We start from the raw sequence: 15,695 nt of genomic DNA on the forward strand, positions 1-15,695 counted from the left end.
AAAGGGCTTGCAGACCGCTGCTGCCAGGTGAGGCTGGAGGAGGAAGGCAGCTCCGGCCCCGAGAAACCAGCCTGCACTGAGGCAGGGGGCACAGCAAGGGAGTGTGACCAGTGCCGGCTTCAGGGGTGCACAGTGACTGGAATGGAGGGCACAGGTGTGGGGACAAGAAAAGGGCCCGTAAGGAAAAAACTAGCAGCAGGTCTCTAGGGGCCTCGTGAGCCACACCACAGAGCTGGCTGTGCCCAGAGTCAGCTAGCACACAGCAAAAGATGCAGCAGGGAAGATGGAAGTCAGATTTACCTTTCAGAAAGATGAGCAAGATGAAGGCTGCAGGAGCGGGGAGCAAGGAGGCTGGGGACAGAAGCCAACATACCGGCAAAATCAGCCTCAAGTCTCTAAGCCCGAGTTGTGGGCCTATGCCAGGGCAAGGCTCTTTCAAGACCCCCTAGGAGACAGCCTGACTCCACTATGCACCCCGACACCCCACTGCTGTTACATGGACTGAAACCCACCTGTTCCCGTTTTCCTAACATCTAAGGTTAGCCCCCAGCCAACCACCCACTGGGCACAGGAAGGGCTGTATTAATTTTACTCTGGGTACAGATCCAACTCCACTCCTCCATGAGGGCTACTTGGCCTGACAAAGAAGGCAGGCCCTGGGGGTGACCTCCTCCAACATCCAGGCAAACGTGGCCCAGGCTCAACTTAACCAGAAGGCCTGACACCCAAGTTTCCAGCCCACAGTGAGAAGCTCAGGAAGGCACAAATCTACTCTTGTACGACTGACACGGGATTCCTTTGAAGACAGTATAGCTCTTCAAACAGCAACCAGGAGACAGAGGAACAGTGGTAGAGTGGGAGGAAGGGAAGAAAAGAAGGAAGGAGGGAGAGGGAGGGAGGTAGACACCAGAGGCTGGAAATGCAGGAAGAGAACAGAGATTCCCATATGCCCAAGTAAGAGGAAAAGCAGCTGCTGTAGGCCCCTGGCCCTGGCTAGGCCACCTGTCCTCAAAGGAGGCCCCAAAGGAGAAGGAATGAGGGCTTGGAAGCCTGGGCATGCAGCCTCCAGCCACCAGGACTGAAGCAAAGTGCCTGTAAAGTTCCCTATTTCATACTTAAAGCTTGATCAACTTGTGTGTAACATAGCCTTGTTTGTTTTATTATTCAGTTTTAAATCATTCTGTAACTCTGGAGCTCCAGAAGAGGTGGGATCAGACTCAAAGCACAGTGTTCAACAGACACCACTGAAACTCTTGCTTAAACTATCCCACTAAATTGAAGACACTCACCCTCCACTGCTTGTTACTCAAACTGGTAAGTTCAAAATGCCAGTACTACAGTATTACCTTGTTGAGACAGCATTTTCCAATTATCTGGAGTAGCTCATTTGTTCTTTCAGGCTCATGCCCGGCCACAATTCGAGCTGGTTTTGCTGATAATGGCTCTCCTGAAACCATTACAACCACGTCTATGGCCTTCTGTAGGAAGCTAATTTTTGCATCTTTATCCTGAAATGTTTCCATTTAAAATACAAATATTAAAATACTTCAAAGAGTTTGTATTATTTTCAGTTTGTTCTATAGGCACAAGATAGATCCTGTTTATTTAAAAAGCTATTTTTAGATTTATGACAAATTTTGAAATATTGACCTTTTATAACAAAACAAAAAGCGCTTCATTAAAGCTTTTAATTTAGTGATGGGCTAGTATTAACCTTTGAAATATGAATTCCATTTTTCAGTGAATAAAATTAGCATGATATGCAGTTGCCACAAATGAGAAAATAAAATGAGAAAGGTATGTACATCAGTCCATGAAGTAATAGAACTTGTATCCCAACCATATTTCAGCATATAAATGATACATGCCACAGTCCACAGCCTGTGAAAGTCCCCATACGTCACGGAGAGGGTGGGGAGGGGAGAAGGACCACCACCACCCCCCGCCCCCCCCCCCCCCGCAAACCTACCTTCACGTTATCAGACTTCATCTCAGCATCTGTGTAGAGACCCTTCATGAAACCGGTCAATCTAATCACCTTCAAAAGATAAAGAGAGGCCATCATAAATAAACCTTCACAAGGCAGCCTCTTCATCAGCCTCGTCCACTGAACCCCTGTCAAAATCCACTGGCAGCCAAGACTCGAATCATCCACTTTCTCAACAAATACTTGACATCTACTACACAGGGTGTTGTGCCAGGCAGAACCCGGCCTGGTCCTCACAGAGCTCAGTCTGGCTATGGAGACAGACAGGTAAGGATTACAAACACCTTGCAGGCGCTAAGGAAGCACACAGGATTGTACCTAATCCACACTCCGGGAGGGAGCGGGGGTGTCAGGGAAAGCTTCCCATTAGAAATCAGGAACTGAGCCCAGAAGGTTTACAGAAGAGTTGGGGGAGGGGGCATTTCGAAAGCACATGCCAAAGAAATAGCCTGTACCAGGTCCAGGGCCCCCAAAGGATCCTGTTTTAGGGATTGAAAAAAGTGTGGGACGGCAGGAACCTGAAGCCAGAGATACACGGGCCTGACCTAGAGGCCCTCCGGGGCCACTAAGTAGCAGGAACTTAGCCTAAGGACCAAAAGGAGGCCCAGGACAGTTCTGAGGTGGGGAGGGACCTGACCGCAGGAGTCCCTCAGGTGCAGTGGAGGGAATGGATTCCAGAAAGAAAAGGAACTTTTAGCCTGGGTTTCTAAAACTGGAAGTTCCAGAGGGGTCTTTCTTCTCACTACCTGTTGTTAGTCCCTTCTTAGGAGAGTGGGGTGAGAGCACCCCATGACTTCCATTCCCTCCTCCCCTCCCCTCCCCTCAGGTAACCTGTACCTCCTAATTATCCCTAAAATCAGCTTTTAGGGCAGTGATTTTCTCTGTTCCCTCCCACCCCAGGCCCTGGGCTCTCTCAGACCAAAGTTTTTCAAAATGCAGTAGGTTACTATAAAACCAATACAATGGATAGCAACAAGCATTTGCTACAAAACGAAACAGAACAGCTGGGTCCCTTCCCCAACAGTTTGCACAGTATGTAGTGAGGACAGGTATGTCCATACATGTGTGTGCCAGGTCAGGTATTATTACTGAGAGACATGTTTCAAAAACAAGATAGTCCCACCCTAATATCAGCCTCCTTCTCTGGAATCAAGCTACAACTATTTGATTTGCATCAAGTTAGCTATTAATTAACCTAGAAGTTTTCATTCCACACCAAACTTCTTAAGAGCCATGCTACTTTTTTTCTTGAGAAGGTAGGTGGAATATTAAGAGCATCCTGCATTTAACATTCCTCTAACTTTTCACTCTGTCCTTGTTGAGGTTTTCTCAAGATGCTGGCAGTTAAAATTGTAAGCAATGATTCAAAGTGACAAGAGACATTAATGTCACAGGATTGATGCTTAGCTTAATGAAAGAGGTAATTACTTTAGCTATAGCTAAAATACTAACATGGCGATTTGAATACAATATTCAGGGACAGTAAAGAATTTTCATAGGGCTGGGAGCTGCAGCTCACATCTGTAATCCCAGCACTTTGGGAGGCTGAGGTGGGAGTATTGCTTGAGGCCAGGAGTTCAAGACCAGCCTGGGCAACAGCGAGACTGCATCTCTGCAAAAAATAGAAAAACCAGCCAAGTGTAGTAGCATGTGTCTGTACTCCCAGCTACTGGGGAGGCTGAGGCAGGAAGATCACTTCAGCCCAGGAGTTTGAGGATGCAGTGAGCTATGATGACACCACCACACTCTAACTGGGTCGACAGAGCAAGACTCTGTCTCAAAAATTTTTTTTTCATAGGAGGCTCTCCCCCTATTATCTGAAAATGCTTTCCAGTATGTCAGTCCTTCTAACATCTTCATCAAGTAGGTGACAATTAATGTATTTATGTTTAGACAGGTAGCGAAATTAATTTCAGCATTAGCTTAGCAAAAGTCTGTGGAAGAAAATCATTCCACACAATCCGTCTACCTGATCAACAGAGTCAGTGCCCACTTGAATGTTCCTCTTCCTCTCCCATGACGATGCCCTCCAGGCAACCACCGGGTAGTCACTGAGCTGCCACCCTAAGGCCCACAGGATGAGGCACACAGCCTGCGTCTCCCTCCTACAGCTCTGCATTCCGTGAGGCAGACAGGACTAACACAGAAGATAAAAGGTTTTGGGGGCCAACCATAGTGGATTGGGCTAACTCTTACTTGTTCTCCCCAGGCCAGAGGACAGAGCCTGCCTACTTCATAGGTTGGTGACGCAGCACACTGTCCTGCTCCCACAGGGCCTCCACACAGGCAGGACAGGCTGCAAGTGCTGCATTAGCTGGAAGAAGAGGAGACGACCACTGCAGACAGCCCTTGGGATGTGGGTGGATTCAGGAGCATTTCCAAGAAAGCACAGCAGGGTTTTAAACAGAGTCATACATTCCAGGAGCACACACATCATAAGCTAAGGCAAGAGGGCAGAAATGAGTACAGCAGTGTCTGTGGAAGAATAAAGTGCCCAACCTGTGCAACAGAGTGAGACAGCTGGAAGACTACCACTGGAAGCCGGCAAGTTCAACCTCACTCCTAAACCCCGAAGAGCCCGAGTGCCCTCAGCGGCACCATGGAAATGGGCACTGCCCCCTCTGTGGCGACACACCTGGGAGTTACCAGGAGCCTTGACAGATTCCATTCAACAGGGAATGTTTACTGTGTCATTTCTATATACCTTGCCCGGTGCAGCTCACCCGAGATGTGCTAACAAATAAGCTACAGTCTCTGCCACTGAGGAATTCACCAACCTCAAGTGGGGACAAGTCAGACAACCAGTTTCAATGTGTGCGTATTGTGCAGTTTATCAACAAATACTACACTGCTCTCTTACGGTTTTTCCTGTCAGGTACCCCTACAACCACCTCCAATAAATTCACCCAGTGGGATTTATTAATGCGGCGTGGAGGGAAATTGGGGGCTGGGGGGAGTATAGAGAAAACTAATTCCATTCTCCCAAGATTTATGGAGCACCTTCCACGTGCTACCTGCTGCAGGGTACAGGACAGGAATGTCACAGGGCTGGGGGGCGGGGGACACAGAAACTGCTCTGCCAGGCAGAATGGAAGACGTGCACTAAAGAGATACACAGGTAGGCGGGAAAGAAATAAGAATGCTCCCTCGGGGGCCGGGAGCCTCCCCGCAAGAGGCGGCCCAGGGGGATGGTGAGGGCGGGGGCCCGGAAGAACTGGGCCTACTGGTCGCCCCTCGGACTGCAGGCCGGGCTCCCGAGGCAGGGGCCGCACGCAGCTCGCCCCGACCCCAGCCTCTGACCTTGACGGATCCCTGACCCCGACCCTGGGCCGACCAGCACCCCGGCGCAGATCCAGCGCCCAGACCCGGCCCCCGCCCCGCACCCCGACCCAGGTGACGGCCCAGCCCCGGACCTCCGGCCCACGCCCGGCCCCGACGCGGACCCCCGGCGCCCACCTCCGTGATGATGTCGTGCAGGTAGCGGAACGGGGGCTTGCTCAGCAGCTTCTCCGTCAGCGGCGGCCTCCGGATCACCTTCCCCAGCGCCTCCTGCGTCCGCCTCACCACCGCCGCGTTCATGGCGGCGCCCGCCGCCCGGCTGGCCGCCCGCGCCCTCCGCCGGCCCCGCCGAGCCTGAGCCCGGGTCCCAGGCCGCCGCCGGCCCCGCCGTGACGCGCCGCTCGGGTTTCCATCCCACAGTGCACCGGCGCCCGCCACGGCGCCTGCGCGGTGGCCGCAGGGCGTTCGGTCGCCAGGGCTGCGCGGCCTTAGCAACGGACGCGCCGCGCCGCGCCGCCCACCGCTCGCCCGCGCCGCGCCGGGCCGCGGGAGGGCTGGTCCGCGCGCGGGCTGTGTCGCCCTCTCGCGGCCGCGGAGGCGGGCGCGCGCCCTCGCAGGCGGCCCGGGCGACAGCTGCCTGACTTCCCAGACTGTGCCGCCAGCCTCGCAGTCCGGGGGTCGCGTGGGCATCGGCTCACGGGAGGGGCCGGACTGTGTTACCCCAGAGACACGGAATAGAAAATACACCGTCCCGTCTCGTACTTGATGTGGCTTCTGGGTCTTCTGTAACCCTCTATTCTCCAGTCTATCATGTTTCTGGCTGCCTTCGAGAGTTTATTTTTATCATTGGTTTGCCAGAAGTTTGCACACGATGTATCCATTAATAGATGCGGGGGTCTTTTTCACCTAACATTTCCATTATTCCACAGGCCTGTGGAGAGCGGGGCCCCGGGGGCGAAGGAGGCCTGGGGGCCCCGAGGGCAAGGGCCCGACTGGCTCTGGGAGAACCTCCAGCCTGCCCGCGCGTCGGGGTCTCCGAGCGTCCGGGACAAGGGAGCAGTCACCCAACCCTGCCGAGAGCCTGACTCGGGGGAGGTGGCCATGGAGCACACACGTCCCTGGCCATTGCAGCCTTCCGGAAGCATTGGTTCTGCCCTAGGCCAGGGGGTCTGAGAAGATGCAGCTAAGGATTCCTGACTCCGGAAAGAGACCTGGCACCAGGGCCTCCCCGCGGCGGGGCAGGGGTTGGGGGTGGCGGGGCAGAGGCCGCCTGGAGCCCGCAGCTCTGAAGGCTCCAGACTGGGAGGTGGGGCCATGTGGCCTAAATTACCCCTAAGCTTCTCAGAGTCATAAAAGCTCTGGGCAGAAAGGCAGAGAACACAAAAAAGGGTCATTCATAAAAAAAGATAATTGATTAAAGGACTGTAGAAAATCACAACAAAGAAAGCGTTTGAAACGGAAAAGGCAGGCAGGAGATGCTTTTGAAATAAGCAGTTTCTGAATGAATGCTAACCACGGCTATGACTCACTCCAGGAGAGAGACCCACAAAGCAATGTGCCTCCCAGGCCCTACCTCCCCTCACCTGGAGGCAAACATTCCCAGAGACAAAGGCCTGGGGAGGCTGACTTGTCCCCATCTCATGAACTCCACATCTGCAAGAGCCCAGGATGTGGGTCAGGATGAGGAGGGGCGGTTGGGGGGGTTGGGGAGCAGCCACCAGGTGGGAGAAGTCCCGCAGCACTGCGGATGGGCTCACCAGCCCTGGACCCACCCAGGCAATGGGGGTTGGGGCTGGAGCTACCAGATAAAATGCAGGATGTCCACTTCCATTTGAATTCCAGACAAGCAACATTTGTTTATACTATAAGAATATCCCAAGCAATATTCGTGACATCCTTATACTAACAGATTTTTCGGTTTTTATTTGAAATTCAAATTTAGCTGAGCATCCTGCATTTTTATTTACTAAGTCTGACTGACAACCCTAACCATGGCAGCCAATGTCTGTCCACTGGGCAGAAGGTAAGTGAACTAGGCCCAGGAAGCCTAGCAAAAACAGATTTCTCCCACAGGTAGGGGGCCTTTCCTGTGATTGCTGCAGCTGTTTCCCCAGCTTGGGGTACAAAAGAAGGTCTCCACCTTTCCAAAGTCCAGCTCAGATGCTCTTGCCCCATCACTGAGTCTATCTCTGTCTTGAGCTTCTTTCAAGACCCCAACATCCACCTCCTGACACCAGGCGAATCACAAGTGTGAAATCACAGCATAGCCTGTGGGGACGTGCTGACCTGCTAAGGGAGGAACAGACTGTGCTCCAAAGGAGCTGTGGCTGTACCCGACATAGACCGGCAGGAGCAGCAGCGCACACACAGGACTGCACCCCAGGGGTGCTGGAGCCAGCAGAAGTCAGAGCGTAAAGTTGGAGAAAACAGAATTGATCAATGTGGGAAGACTTTTCATGACATAGGATTATGAACCTGGCAAGCACCCAGGGAGACAGTGCTAATGTGCTGTTAGAATGGCTCTTGGAGGCCTGCAAAAAACCATGGCTGTCATAAGTGAAGGAGTTGCAGCCCTGCCGTAAAGAAGGAGGGGAAAGTGGGTCTGCTGGACAAATACATTATGTCAGGCCAGCAGACCGAACAGCTGACTGTGTCCCATTAGAGGGCCCAGAGGTCACTTCTGTCCCCAGTGCAGGTCCGCACTGTTGAGCAGCTTAGAGTTTTTAGGGGTCCAGTGGTTTGGATCATGACAGATATCAAAGAACAAAGACTGCACTTTGCACTTCCCACCCCTTTACCATGATGGCTCTCGGTGGCCTCTCTGGGTTCCAGAGGCAGCACGTGCCATGCATGAGATGCTGCTCAGTCACAGCTGCCCAGTGGTGTGAAAGGCTGCCAGCGCCAAGTGAGGCCAGAGCAAGGAAGAACCTGCAGCAGGTGCTGGCTGTGGTGCCAGCAGCCCAGCCACTTAGGCCATATGATCTGGAAAACTCTGTGGCTCCAGAAGTACCTATGGTGGGAAAAGATGCCATGTTGCTTTAAACCACTAAGTTTGTGGTAACTTCATGGCAAGCCCAGTAGGAGAATCACGACATGGATCCCCAGGATTCCAGAGCAAGGCCATAGTGTCTGCAGCAAATAAAAATAGCTGCTGGCCTGCCTCTGCACCCTAGCAGAGCAGGGGTGCCTGACCATGAGATGCCACATGACAACTGTGCCATCAGAGCTGCCCATCTTGAGCTGGGTTCCATCAGACCCTCCAAGTCATAGGTCAGGCATCCAAACAGAAATCCGATACAACATGAGAGGGACACATCCAGGACCCGGCATGAGCAGGGCCAGAGCCGAAAGAAAAGCACACAAGACTCTCCTATCATCTACCCCTGTTGCACCATGGCCTATCCCTCACGTCCCCAACTCCTGTGCTGGGTTGGGGGGTGTCACTATGGCCAGCTGATGGGGAAGGAATAGGCTGAGCTTGGATCATAGATGAGTCGGCTCAGTGTGAGCTGATAAATGCCTGGAAACGGAGCGCTGCCGCTAGGGGGTCTTCCTGAAAGGCGTTGGTGAGCGGATGCCTCTCCCAGTCTCACTCATTAGTTCACTGCTACGTCTGTAACAGATTTCCATAAACTCAGGAGTTTAAAACAACACAAATTTAATATCTTACAATTCTCCAAGTTAGGAGTCTAAAATGGGTCTCACTGGGCTCAAGTCAAGGTGTTGTCAGGGCTGTGTTCCTTCCGAGAGTCCAGAGAATTTGTTTCCCTGCCTTTTCCTGATTCTAGAAGCGGCCTGTGTCCCTTGCCTCTCGAGTCCTTTCCAGAAATCACAACATCTCAACATCTGCCTCTAGCCTCATATCTCCTCCCCGGACTCTGGTCCTCCTGCCTCCCTCTGTCGCTTATAAAGCACATTAATATCACTCTAAGCACATTTACTATTAAATCGCCCCCCTCCCCAAATAACCCAGGGTAATCTTCCCATCTCAAGATCCTCAATTTATTTATTTTTAATTTTTTTAATTTCTTTAGAGACAGCGTCTTGCTCTGTCGCCCAGGTTGGAGTGCAATGGTACAGTAGTAGCTCACTCCTGGGCTCAATCAATCCTCCCACCTCAGCCTCCAGAGCAGCTGGGAATATAGGTGTGCATGACCACGTATGGGGACCTTTTTTATTTTTTGTAGATAGAGGGTCTCACTATATTGCCCAGGCTCATCTAGAACTGCTGGGCTCAAGCAATCTTTCCACCTCAGCCTCCCAACATGCTGGGATTATAGGCATGAACCATCACACCTGGCCAAAATCCTCAATTTAATGACATCTGCAAAGTCCCTTTTGCCATGTAACATAACATATTTATGGGTGCTGAGGTTTAGGACATGAACACCTTTGGGGGCTGTTATTCTGCCCACCTCACTTAGGCAGCAGACTTGGTTATCCACTTTGTGTACAAAGAGAAGTGGCTGGAGGTAAGAACATACTCAGACCCATGGACAGTGGCAAAAGACTTGGCAGCTGCTGGTCTGGGCCTGGAAAATGCAAAGGTTGCAGGCGAGGAGGTTATGGAAGAGTCATGCAGGCAGACAGACCCGTCGGGGTGGACAGGAGTGTGAAGGTGCCTGTGTCCCAGGCTAGCACCACCAGAGCGCACCCCACGGAAGAGGCACTAAACAACCAAGCAGGCAGCTGGTTTGACCAGTTGAAATCAGCCTGCCTCTGTCATCGGCCAGTGAGTAGCAATGGTGGCAGGGATGCAGGACAGCATGGGCCCAACAGCACAGGCTCCTACTCACCAAGGCTGATCTAGGTAGAGCAACAGAAACCAAAGCTGAGCTCGCGGTGCAAACCCTGCCCTGAGGAACCCAACTGGCCACTGGGCAAAAAGTTAATTACATTGGACTTGTTCCATCCCATACATATTCCAAATATGGGTTTGTCTTTCCTGCCCTTATGAACACTCTCTGCAGGTTTATAGAATGTTTGATTGACAGATATCAGCACCACATAATATTGCTTTGGACCCAAAGACTCACTTTTCAGCAAAGAAGATGTGGCGTTGACACATGCCCGTGGGATCCACTGGGTCCCTGACTTACCGCTCCATGCAGAAGCCACCAGCCCGAGTGCGTGATGGAGTGGGCCTCTTGCAGGCTCAGCTGGGTACAGAATATACCCTAAGTCAGTGACCATCATAAATCACCGTCTCCAATGGATGAAATGCACAGGTCTGAGAACCGAGGGGTCAAAGTAGGAATAGCTGTCTGACCATCCCTTCCAAGGACCCATTTGAAGAATTTATACTTCTCATCCCCTCCACATTGGCCTTTGCAGGTCTAGCAGCCTGGTCCTCTCAGGGGGAACATTTCCACCAAAGGACACAGAAAGGGGTCCACTGGGCTGTAAGCTATGGCTGTCACTGGTCTCTTCAGGCTCTTTGTGCCACAGGACCAGCAGGCAAGGACAGGAGTCAGCATCCTAGTGGGGGAAGCTGCCCCTGACCAGCAGGAGCAGGCAGGGCTCTGGAACGGAGTGGGCAAAAGACATCTGGCACCCAGGTGGGCCTCGAGACCTCCCCTGGTATCATCCTGCCAGGTTTTTGTGGAAAACGAACAAGTGCCGCAGTTACAGCCTGAGGAGGGTATGGCGACCGGGACGAGGGTCTGCATCCTCCCACCAGCTAAGTGGCCAAGGCCAGCAGAGGTGTGAGCAGGGGGAGGGGGGAATCTAGACTGCAAAATATAGCTGAGACCTTGACGCCAGCTACGGTGGTAGGCCACAGCTCATCCCACTAACCTTCCTCCTATCTAACCCAGGAAAGAGACAGACCAGAATCCTAGAAGAGATGCTTCCAGATGGGGTCTTGGAAATTTTCCAGAAAGAAAGGAGGTAAGATTTCACTGGAGAGCCATGGCCGAGCCTCCTTCCCACCTGCTAAGACTTCACCACTTCTCTAAAACACAAACCCGGCTCAACCGGAGACTCTTTCAGGTCTGCTATACAAACCAAACAATGGCTTCATCTGCTACACAAAGGTTATTACTGAAAATGGGTCAGTCTTTTGATGCCAGTGAAAGATGCTGGTCCCTGGTGACAGGCACACAACACAGACACAGACACAGACACACACACACACACACACACACACTCTGGGCCACACAGCTGTAGGCCCACAGCCACCAAGGACAGACACGGCTGTCCTAGGTGTCATGCGGCCTTGGCCTGAGCACCCTCCAAAGCCCTGGAGGGAGGTTCCAGGAGGAGAAGCCCTGGGGTGAGTTCCTCCTGCTACGAGGCATCAAAGGCGCTGCACCCTGCTGGCACTGCACCCTGCTGGCCCACACAGGATGTCCTAAATGAAAGATGATCCCTGGAGTTACACACAACATGGCCTGAAATCTTGGTGTCCTGAATGCTGGGGGAGAGAGAGAAGTTGGGAGAAAAGAGTAAAAATAAACAAACAAACCAACCAGGAAAATGGAGAAATAACTCTTATTTTGAGTGAGTTCTGAACTGATTTGGAGAATGTTCCTAAACCTGTAGCCAAAAGTGACAAGACCTTAATTCCTAGGAGCAAAAAAGCCTCCATTGCCCCAGGCAAAATTTGCCTGAAAGGGCAGTTGCCTGATGAGTTTTGAGTTTTAGAAGAACTCAGGAGTCCCAGGTGGGCAGAGAGGGAGGACAAGGAAGAACAGAAGCTGGAAAACCAAAGTGGGAGGCATCGTGAGACCCTGCTCCGCAGGCATGAGCAGAAAGTAAAGCTGGGTACAGGTGAAGTCTTCGCACCCTATGCCAGCCAGGCCTCTAATCAGCCCCTGCCCAGCCCTGATTTCAGGACCCAGTGTCCACACTGGGTGACATACAGATACACAGGGCCAGGCCTAGGTGCCAACCAATGGGGGACCGTGAGCTCTGGGGAAAGGAGGCCCATGCTCGAACCTGGCACCTCTGGACGTCAGAGAATGAGGGCCCTGCTGAGCCCCTGGCGCACACACTTGACCCCAAGGGCACTGCCACCTCGCTGGGGACGCTGGCCCAGAGTCCTGACCAGGGGCAGGGCCACCTCCTCACTGCCCTGACTCCCCCAGGAAGAGCCTCAGAGATCCACGGCCTTCCAGCAAACACCCTGAGAAGGTTTAAAAACAATCCAGGTGAGAAAGAGCACAGGGATTAGCAGCTCCCGGATTGTTTGCACAGTGAAACAGGAAGACCACGTCGGAGCCTGGCAAACACTCCCCTCCACCCAGCCCAGCAGGAACACGTGCTTACGCACTCCCTTCCGGTGTTCCCGCGGGCACCTGTGTTTGCACGGCTGCAGTAGTGAGACAGACCGAGAGAAGCACAGATTTCGCTTTGTCCTGCAGCAATATTGCCACCTCAGCTTTCTTGTCGTTTCACAGAACATCTGTGCCCATCGTTTCATTTTTTACCTTTCTGTAGCATTTTTGTCCCAGCCTGACTCTTAAAAGCCCCCAAACATTGCGCATGTTCAGTGCCGTCTGGGCTCACCGCTCTCCCCCTAGCCACGCGTGTGTTGCCCTCACAGTTGGCCTGGTCTGCGTCTGCCACGCTGTTCTCTGGGAATTGTTTCCTTGTCTGGGTCTTCTGGCTTTTGCTCTTGTACCACTTTGTTTCCAGTTTCTGCAACGGTCTGGATGATAAATGTAACCTTGGTGAATCTCCGGCAGCGGTTGTTCAAAATAGCATGAAACTCACATCTAATTATTGAAAACAAAACTGGGAAGTGAACAGAAGTCAAATAAAAACACTTCACAATACCAAGGATTCAAGGCTTTTGCTTTTTACTGCGCTGGTTCTCATTCTGCACCTCTGCTAACAAAGCAAGCCGGTTTACACTGCCACTGAACGTCCCCTTCTGAACATGCTTTTTATTTTATATTTAATAGCTTATAACATTTAAAACTGTATTTATGTTTTCTAATTATAAAAATGCCTATTGTAACATATAAATGTGTATCATGTAGAATTTATAATGTATACAACATGTAATAAGTGCTTATTATAGAATACATGAAGCACACGGAAAAACGTAAAGAAACTAGCGCCACCCCTATCCCGCCACCCAGAGGAAGGCACTGGAAAAGCGTGGACATTCCTTTTGGTTTTTCTTCTCCATATACGCTCACAGAAACACACTGCCCTAAAGAGGGAGACTGTTAACTCATGCTCCTCATCTATAAGGTAAGTTTATAGATATTTTCAAAAATAACTAGCAAATCTGGGTTTCGCAGGCCAACATTCAGCCTGAGGGCGGCGGGGGTCGGCCCCAGCTCGCCTCGGATGGCCGAGTTTACCCTCCCGCACCTGCGCCACCATCCAGAACGACACAAACCGTTCCAAGATTTTCCATGACCTACTCCTGGCCTCTGCCCCTGAGGACTGGACTAGGTTTAGGGTTAGAATGCTGAGGTCAACTCAGACTTCTCTCTCCACACTTAGATGGAACCTGCATCCTGGAGTGCTGAGGGGGGCTGGGGGACACACCCCAGATGGGACATCGTTTCTAGAGGATGAAGTAGGGCTCCTGGCAGCCCTCCTGCCCCCGGCGGGACCCTAATGGTTTGCACCAGTGCTCGGGAGGGCACTGCCCCAACCAGGGCCTCCTGCAGCAGCCTCCTTTGCATTGACATGGATTTTACGGCCACGTAGAGGAGGAGCAGTTGGACCCAGAAGGACCAGTCCCTGCCACAAACAGCATCTCAAGAACAAATATTACAAATGTAAAATTATCATTTTGGGGGCTGACCTCCAACATGAATTGACTTATAGCAAACTCCCTATACAAGAAGCCAGAGGTCTCCATAACCTTGAGGAATCTCTTACACTGAACACTTGATTGAGATTATCTGGTATCAACAGCCCCTTTTAAAATCTTCTAAACACAGAGTTTGGAAAAATAGTCTTCTAGATGTTGAATTTTGGGAGACCCATTTCTCCTTGGTTCTCCTTGTGACTGGCAGATCCAAACTCTATTTTCTAAGGAAACGCTTAGGTTGACCGTGTTGACCTGAGCCCAGGGTGAGGATGGTTCTTCTCTTTATGCGTGTGGCCTTGGTGGCATCACCACTTACATAAAGGGGTCATTGTGGCAGTTTGAACTTGGCCACACGGGAGTACTTACGCTACAGAAATTGGCAAATGTTACAAATCTTTTTTTTTTTTCTTTTCTTTTTTTTTCAGAGTGCCAGTCGTTAAACAGTTACTAGCACACCACTGGAGTCAGTGGTGTCTAAATGATTACAATCAGTTCCTGGTGTCCTTGCCCACACACTGGGTTCTAAATCACAGGGGAGTGTCCTCCTGCCAGTGAATTCTCGTCCAGCCACCGACAGCCTTATCTTCCTCCCGGCACACTCTGAAGACCCACTGTTGGGTCCTGTTGGTACACGTCAGCCAGCTCTGCACTCCCCCAGGGAATATTCTGCTTCTCCCCAGAGCAGAGTTCATCCCTCTCGGCCCCTGCTATGCAGAGACCTGACCCTGGCTGTAGGCCTGGGATCGAGGAGGGGCGGTGAGTGCAGGTCTTGAGAACAAACATCTGCAGGGCACCAGGTGATGTCTCATGAGAACAATCTGTTCTCTGGCAATGGGGAAGTGATTGCTTCTGCTGGCTTGGAGGCTCCCCGGGAATTTGAGGGTTTGCGATTCTCGCTCATGCACTCAATTGTCCACACCTATGGCCTCAGGATCCTTCCCTGTCTGGCTCCTATTTGACATAGGAGGCCGGTCACGGCTGTGATTTTGGTCTCCTTTGTAGCTCTGTGACCCTTACCAGATTCTAGGCCTGATTTTCCACGGTGATTTCTCCTCCGCAGTGGCTGCAGGAAATGTGAATCTCCAGAGCTGACATTGAGGCCCTCAGGCTTTCAAAGTTTGTCTTAAGTTGTCACTGAACTGTCTTTTCTCAAGGTGTCCAGCTCCCACATAAGAAGCCACCCTTCTCCATCATCATCATCATCATCATCATTGTCACCTACTCAGGAAGCACCACACGACTCAGTGGCTGCCTGCACCCAACACAGCCGACCACAGCTGTCAACTCCAGCAGTCGTGAGGCCACTACATGACAGCTCACTACCAGGGTCGGCCAGCTGTTTCTGTAGAGGCCCGGAGAGCAGGCAATTTCGGCTCTGTGGGCCTGGTGTGGCCTCTGCAGCATATTCTTTGGGCTTCCCCCGCTTCCCTCTGGCCCACAGGCCATAGTTTGCTGACCTCCGACCATTACAATCCCACTTACCTCTAGGAATGGGGACCCTATGGCTTTGAGCAGTTCATTCTAGAATGGAAACTGAGTGAGGCTCTGCTTTCTAGGGCCATTGCCAGTGTCCAGTGTCTTGGTTTAGGTTCCCTAGAAACAGAGCCAGGCTGTAGCATTAAGAACAAAATCTGTATTGGGGTGAGGGGGGCG

At 51.8% G+C, this 15,695-nt stretch overlaps 1 protein-coding gene across 3 annotated transcripts in view; it reads right to left on the minus strand.

The window, feature by feature from the left end:
* The window catches only part of TRAF3IP1 (TRAF3 interacting protein 1), a 60,802-nt gene extending 55,137 nt beyond the window's left edge, over positions 1-5,665 (minus strand). For 2 of the 3 annotated variants that reach the window (XM_045558657.1, XM_045558659.1), the window contains exons 1-3: positions 5,444-5,665; positions 1,970-2,038; positions 1,347-1,508 (exon numbers count right to left, since the gene is read on the minus strand). In XM_045558657.1, coding sequence (XP_045414613.1) covers positions 1,347-1,508; positions 1,970-2,038; positions 5,444-5,566 — 354 coding nt within the window. In that variant the 5' untranslated portion in view covers positions 5,567-5,665. The remainder of the gene's footprint in view (positions 1-1,346; positions 1,509-1,969; positions 2,039-5,443) is intronic. The other variant, XM_045558658.1, reaches the window with a different exon arrangement.
* Between the last annotated feature and the right edge of the window lie 10,030 nt (positions 5,666-15,695).

Source organism: Lemur catta, chromosome 8 (assembly GCF_020740605.2).
Source record: "Lemur catta isolate mLemCat1 chromosome 8, mLemCat1.pri, whole genome shotgun sequence".
Taxonomy (NCBI): domain Eukaryota; kingdom Metazoa; phylum Chordata; class Mammalia; order Primates; family Lemuridae; genus Lemur; species Lemur catta.